The sequence below is a fragment of the Heptranchias perlo genome, unplaced genomic scaffold, assembly GCF_035084215.1.
Source record: "Heptranchias perlo isolate sHepPer1 unplaced genomic scaffold, sHepPer1.hap1 HAP1_SCAFFOLD_1518, whole genome shotgun sequence".
In the NCBI taxonomy this organism is placed as follows: Eukaryota; Metazoa; Chordata; class Chondrichthyes; order Hexanchiformes; family Hexanchidae; genus Heptranchias; species Heptranchias perlo.
The window spans coordinates 26184-33706 of NW_027138772.1; the positions used below are offsets into that span (position 1 = coordinate 26184).

Here is a 7523-nt window from a genome sequence, read left to right on the forward strand (position 1 = left end):
GCGTTAGATACACTGTCCTTTCTCCCTCTGGGACCGGGTCTCACAGTGCGTTAGATACACTGTCCTTTCCCCCTCTGGGACCGGGTCTCACAGTGCGTTAGATACACTGTCCTTTCCCCCTCTGGGACCGGGTCTCACAGTGCGTTAGATACACTGTCCTTTCCCCCTCTGGGACCGGGTCTCACAGTGCGTTAGATACACTGTCCTTTCCCCCTCTGGGACCGGGTCTCACAGTGCGTGAGATACACTGTCCTTTCCCCCTCTGGGACCGGGTCTCACAGTGCGTTAGATACACTGTCCTTTCCCCCTCTGGGACCGGATCTCACAGTGTGTTAGATACACTGTCCTTTCCCCCTCTGGGACCGGGTCTCACTGTGTGTTAGATACACTGTCCATTCCCCCTCTGGGACCGGATCTCTCAGTGCGTTCGATACACTGTCCTTTCCCCCTCTGGGACCGGGTCTCACAGTGCGTTAGATACACTGTCCTTTCCCCCTCTGGGACCGGGTCTCACAGTGCGTTAGATACACTGTCCTTTCCCCCTCTGTGACCGGGTCTCACAGTGCGTTAGATACACTGTCCTTTCCCCCTCTGGGACCGGGTCTCACAGTGCGTTAGATACACTGTCCTTTCCCCACTCTGGGACCGGGTCTCACAGTGCGTTAGATACACTGTCCTTTCCCCCTCTGGGACCGGGTCTCACAGTGCGTTAGATACACTGTTTCTTTCCCCCTCTGGGACCGGGTCTCACAGTGCGTTAGATACACTGTCCTTTCCCCCTCTGGGACCGGGTCTCACAGTGCGTTAGATACACTGTCCTTTCCCCCTCTGGGACCGGGTCTCACAGTGCGTTAGATACACAGTCCTTTCCCCCTCTGGGACCGGGGTCTCACAGTGCGTTAGATACACTGTCCTTTCCCCCTCTGGGACCGGGTCTCACAGTGCGTTAGATACACTGTCCTTTCCCCCTCTGGGACCGGGTCTCACAGTGCGTTAGATACACTGTCCTTTCCCCCTCTGGGACCGGGTCTCACAGTGCGTTAGATACACTGTCCTTTCCCCCTCTTGGACCGGGGTCTCACAGTGCGTAAGATACACTGTCCTTTCCCCCTCTGGGATTGGGTCTCACAGTGCGTTAGATACACTGTCCTTTCCCCCTCTGGGACCGGGTCTCACAGTGCGTTAGATACACTGTCCTTTCCCCCTCTGGGACCGGGTCTCACAGTGCGTTAGATACACTGTCCTTTCCCCCTCTGGGACCGGGTCTCACAGTGCGTTAGATACACTGTCCTTTCCCCCTCTGGGACCAGGTCTCACAGTGCGTTAGATACACTGTCCTTTCCCCCTCTGGGACCGGGTCTCACAGTGTGTTAGATACACTGTCCTTTCCCCCTCTGGGACCGGGTCTCACAGTGCGTTAGATACACTGTCCTTTCCCCCTCTGGGACCGGGTCTCACAGTGCGTTAGATACACTGTCCTTTCCCCCTCTGGGACCGGGTCTCACAGTGCGTTAGATACACTGTCCTTTCCCCCTCTGGGACCGGGTCTCACAGTGCGTTAGATACACTGTCCTTTCCCCCTCTGGGAATGGGTCTCACAGTGTGTTAGATACACTGTCCTTTCCCCCTCTGGGAATGGGTCTCACAGTGCGTTAGATGCACTGTCCTTTCCCCCTCTGGGACCGGGTCTCACAGTGCGTTAGACACACTGTCCTTTCCCCCTCTGGGACCGGGTCTCTCAGTGCGTTAGATACACTGTCCTTTCCCCCTCTGGGACCGGGTCTCACAGTGCGTTAGATACACTGTCCTTTCCCCCTCTGGGACCGGGTCTCACAGTGCGTTAGATACACTGTCCTTTCCCCCTCTGGGACCGGGTCTCACAGTGTGTTAGATACACTGTCCTTTCCCCCTCTGGGACCGGGTCTCACAGTGTGTTAGATACACTGTCCTTTCCCCCTCTGGGACCGGGTCTCACAGTGCGTTAGATACACTGTCCTTTCCCCCTCTGGGACCGGGTCTCTCAGTGCGTTAGATACACTGTCCTTTCCCCCTCTGGGACCGGGTCTCACAGTGCGTTAGATACACTGTCCTTTCCCCCTCTGGGACCGGGTCTCACAGTGCGTTAGATACACTGTCCTTTCCCCCTCTGGGACCGGGTCTCACAGTGCGTTAGATACACTGTCCTTTCCCCCTCTGGGACCGGGTCTCACAGTGTGTTAGATACACTGTCCTTTCTCCCTCTGGGACCGGGTCTCACAGTGTGTTAGATACACTGTCCTTTCCCCCTCTGGGACCGGGTCTCACAGTGCGTTAGATGCACTGTCCTTTCCCCCTCTGGGACCGGGTCTCACAGTGTGTTAGATACACTGTCCTTTCCCCCTCTGGGACCGGGTCTCACAGTGCGTTAGATACACTGTCCCTTTCCCCCTCTGGGACCGGGTCTCGCAGTGCGTTAGATACACTGTCCTTTCCCCCTCTGGGACCGGATCTCACAGTGCGTTAGATACACTGTCCTTTCCCCCTCTGGGACCGGGTCTCACAGTGCGTTAGATACACTGTCCGTTCCCCCTCTGGGACCGGGTCTCTCAGTGCGTTCGATACACTGTCCTTTCCCCCTCTGGGACCGGGTCTCACAGTGCGTTAGATACACTGTCCTTTCCCCCTCTGGGACCGGGTCTCACAGTGCGTTAGATACACTGTCCTTTCCCCCTCTGGGACCGGGTCTCACAGTGCGTTAGATACACTGTCCTTTCCCCCTCTGGGACCGGGTCTCACAGTGCGTTAGATACACTGTGCTTTCCCCCTCTGGGACCGGGTCTCACAGTGCGTTAGATACACTGTCCTTTCCCCCTCTGGGACCGGGTCTCACAGTGCGTTAGATACACTGTCCTTTCCCCCTCTGGGACCGGGTCTCACAGTGCGTTAGATACACAGTCCTTTCCCCCTCTGGGACCGGGGTCTCACAGTGCGTTAGATACACTGTCCTTTCCCCCTCTGGGACCGGGTCTCACAGTGCGTTAGATACACTGTCCTTTCCCCCTCTGGGACCGGGTCTCACAGTGCGTTAGATACACTGTCCTTTCCCCCTCTGGGACCGGGTCTCACAGTGCGTTAGATACACTGTCCTTTCCCCCTCTGGGACCGGGTCTCACAGTGCGTTAGATACACTGTCCTTTCCCCCTCTGGGACCGGGGTCTCACAGTGCGTAAGATACACTGTCCTTTCCCCCTCTGGGATTGGGTCTCACAGTGCGTTAGATACACTGTCCTTTCCCCCTCTGGGACCGGGTCTCACAGTGCGTTAGATACACTGTCCTTTCCCCCTCTGGGACCGGGTCTCACAGTGTGTTAGATACACTGTCCTTTCCCCCTCTGGGACCGGGGTCTCACAGTGCGTTAGATACACTGTCCTTTCCCCCTCTGGGACCGGGTCTCACAGTGCGTTAGATACACTGTCCTTTCCCCCTCTGGGACCGGGTCTCACAGTGCGTTAGATACACTGTCCTTTCCCCCTCTGGGAATGGGGTCTCACAGTGTGTTAGATACACTGTCCTTTTCCCCCTCTGGGAATGGGTCTCACAGTGCGTTAGATGCACTGTCCTTTCCCCCTCTGGGGACCGGGTCACACAGTGCGTTAGACACACTGTCCTTTCCCCCTCTGGGACCGGGTCTCTCAGTGCGTTAGATACACTGTCCGTTCCCCCTCTGGGACCGGGTCTCACAGTGCGTTAGACACACTGTCCTTTCCCCCTCTGGGACCGGGTCTCTCAGTGCGTTCGATACACTGTCCTTTCCCCCTCTGGGACCGGGTCTCACAGTGCGTTAGATACACTGTCCTTTCCCCCTCTGGGACCGGGTCTCACAGTGCGTTAGATAGACTGTCCTTTCACCCTCTGGGACCGGGTCTCACAGAGCGTTAGATACACTGTCCTTTTCCCCCTCTGGGACCGGGTCTCACAGTGTGTTAGATACACTGTCCTTTTCCCCCTCTGGGGACCGGGTCTCTCAGTGCGTTAGATTACACTGTCCCTTTCCCCCTCTGGGGACCGGGTCTCACAGTGCGTTAGATTACACTGTCCTTTCCCCCTCTGGGACCGGGTCTCACAGTGCGTTAGATACACTGTCCTTTCCCCCTCTGGGACCGGGGTCTCACAGTGCGTTAGATACACTGTCCTTTCCCCCTCTGGGGACCCGGGTTCTCACAGTGCGTTAGATACACTGTCCTTTCCCCCTCTGGGGACCGGGTCTCACAGTGCGTTTAGATACACAGTCCCTTTCCCCCTCTGGGACCGGGGTCTCACAGTGCGTTAGATACACTGTCCTTTCCCCCTCTGGGACCGGGTCTCACAGTGCGTTAGATACACTGTCCCTTTCCCCCTCTGGGACCGGGTCTCCACAGTGCGTTAGATACACTGTCCTTTCCCCCTCTGGGACCGGGTCTCACAGTGCGTTAGATACACTGTTCCCTTTCCCCCTCTGGGGACCGGGGTCTCACAGTGCGTCAGATACACTGTCCCTTTCCCCCTCTGGGACCGGGTCCTCACAGTTGTGTTAGATACACTGTCCTTTCCCCCTCTGGGGACCGGGTTCCTCGCAGTGCGTTAGATTACACTGTCCTTTCCCCCTCTGGGACCGGGTCTCACAGTGTGTTTAGATTACACTGTCCTTTCCCCCCTCTGGGGACCCGGGTCTCACAGTGCGTTTAGGACACACTGTCCCTTTCCCCCTCTGGGGACCGGGTCTCACAGTGCGTTAGATACACTGTCCCTTTCCCCCCTCTGGGACCGGGTCTCACAGTGCGTTAGATACACTGTCCTTTCCCCCTCTGGGACCGGGTCTCACAGTGCGTTAGATTACACTGTCCTTTCCCCCTCTGGGACCGGGTCCTCACAGTGTGTGAGATACACTGTCCTTTCCCCCTCTGGGGACCGGGTCTCACAGTGCGTTAGATACACTGTCCTTTCCCCCTCTGGGACCGGGTCTCACAGTGCGTTAGATACACTGTCCCTTTTCCCCCTCTGGGACCGGGTCTCACAGTGTGTTAGATACACTGTCCTTTCCCCCTCTGGGACCGGGTCTCACAGTGCGTTAGATACACTGTCCTTTCCCCCTCTGGGACCGGGTCTCACAGTGCGTTAGATACAACTGTCCTTTTCCCCCCTCTGGGGACCGGGTCTCACAGTGCGTTAGATTACACTGTCCCTTTCCCCCTCTGGGACCGGGGTCTCACAGTTGCGTTAGATACACTGTCCTTTCCCCCTCTGGGGACCGGGTCCTCCACAGTGCGTTAGATTACACTGTCCTTTCCCCCTCTGGGAACCGGGTCCTCACAGAGCGTTAGATACACTGTCCTTTCCCCCCTCTGTGACCGGGTATTAGATACACTGTCCTTTCCCCCTCTGGGACCGGGTCTCACAGTGCGTTAGATACACTGTCCTTTCCCCCTCTGGGACCGGGTCTCACAGTGCGTGAGATACACTGTCCTTTCCCCCTCTGGGACCGGGTCTCACAGTGCGTTAGATACACTGTCCTTTCCCCCTCTGGGACCGGGTCTCACAGTGCGTTAGATACACTGTCCTTTCCCCCTCTGGGACCGGGTCTCACAGTGCGTTAGATACACTGTCCTTTCCCGCTCTGGGACCGGGTCTCACAGTGCGTTAGATACACTGTCCTTTCCCCCTCTGGGACCGGGTCTCACAGTGCGTTAGATACACTGTCCTTTCCCCCTCTGGGACCGGGTCTCACAGTGTGTTAGATACACTGTCCTTTCCCCCTCTGGGACCGGGTCTCGCAGTGCGTTAGATACACTGTCCTTTCCCCCTCTGGGACCGGGTCTCACAGTGTGTTAGATACACTGTCCTTTCCCCCTCTGGGACCGGGTCTCACAGTGCGTTAGACACACTGTCCTTTCCCCCTCTGGGACCGGGTCTCACAGTGCGTTAGATACACTGTCCTTTCCCCCCTCTGGGACCGGGTCTCACAGTGCGTTAGATACACTGTCCTTTCCCCCTCTGGGACCGGGTCTCACAGTGCGTTAGATACACTGTCCTTTCCCCCTCTGGGACCGGGTCTCACAGTGCGTTAGATACACTGTCCTTTCCCCCTCTGGGACCGGGTCTCACAGTGCGTTAGATACACTGTCCTTTCCCCCTCTGGGACCGGGTCTCACAGTGCGTTAGATACACTGTCCTTTCCCCCTCTGGGACCGGGTCTCACAGAGCGTTAGATACACTGTCCTTTCCCCCTCTGTGACCGGGTCTCACAGTGCGTTAGATACACTGTCCTTTCCCCCTCTGGGACCGGGTCTCACAGTGCGTTAGATACACTGTCCTTTCCCCCTCTGGGACCGGGTCTCACAGTGCGTGAGATACACTGTCCTTTCCCCCTCTGGGACCGGGTCTCACAGTGCGTTAGATACACTGTCCTTTCCCCCTCTGGGACCGGGTCTCACAGTGCGTTAGATACACTGTCCTTTCCCCCCTCTGGGACCGGGTCTCACAGTGCGTTAGATACACTGTCCTTTCCCCCCTCTGGGACCGGGTCTCACAGTGCGTTAGATACACTGTCCTTTCCCCCCTCTGGGACCGGGTCTCACAGTGCGTTAGATACACTGTCCTTTCCCCCTCTGTGACTGGGTCTCACAGTGCGTTAGATACACTGTCCTTTCCCCCCTCTGGGACCGGGTCTCAGTCCGTTAAATGCCTCTGATGTGGATGTATCTCAGCCGCTCTGTGGGGAGGATTTGGGACTGGTGTCTCCTGTACCTTGCCACTCCTGCTCTGTACTCCAAGGGGGATGGACGGAGAATTGAGGAGTAGCCAGGACTCGATGTCGGACAGCTTTTTCTTGAGACGATCGAATCCTTTGTTGTGTCTCTGCCCAGAGGAAGAAATGGTCGTTCATTTTGTCGGTGAGCGGCTTTGCAGAAAGGTCTCCCTCACCCGTCCCACAGCTCCCCAATCTCCAGACATCGTCTCCTCCCCGATCTCCCTCCCATCTTCCCACATCTCCTCCCCCCCCCGATCTCCCTCCCAGATTCCCACATCGTCTCCTCCCCGATCTCCCTCCCAGATTCCCACATCTCCTCCCCTCTCCGATCTCCCTCCCAGATTCCCACATCTCCTCCCCTCTCCGATCTCCCTCCCAGATTCCCACATCTCCCCCCCGATCTCCCTCCCATATTCCCACATCTCCTCCTCCCCGATCTCCCTCCCAGATTCCCACATCTCCCCCCGATCTCCCTCCCAGATTCCCACATCTCCTCCCCCCCCCGATCTCCCTCCCAGATTCCCACATCTCCTCCCCCTCCCCGATCTCCCTCCCAGATTCCCACATCTCCCCCCCGATCTCCCTCCCAGATTCCCACATCTCCTCCCCCCCCGATCTCCCTCCCAGATTCCCACATCTCCTCCCCCGATCTCCCTCCCAGATTCCCACATCTCCTCCCCCCCGATCTCCCTCCCAGATTCCCACATCGTCTCCCCCCCCCGATCCCCCTCCCAGATTCCCACATCTCCTCTCCCC

At 57.5% G+C, this 7523-nt stretch overlaps 1 protein-coding gene across 1 annotated transcript in view; it reads right to left on the minus strand.

Annotated features, from left to right (window-relative positions):
* Positions 1–6874, minus strand: part of LOC137309172 (active breakpoint cluster region-related protein-like) — a gene marked incomplete at its 5' end in the record, with an annotated part of 28687 nt that extends 21813 nt beyond the window's left edge. Inside the window, one exon of the mRNA XM_067977452.1 lies at positions 6764–6874. Within this exon, the coding sequence (XP_067833553.1) occupies positions 6764–6874 (111 nt within the window). The remainder of the gene's footprint in view (positions 1–6763) is intronic.
* Positions 6875–7523: the final 649 nt, after the last annotated feature.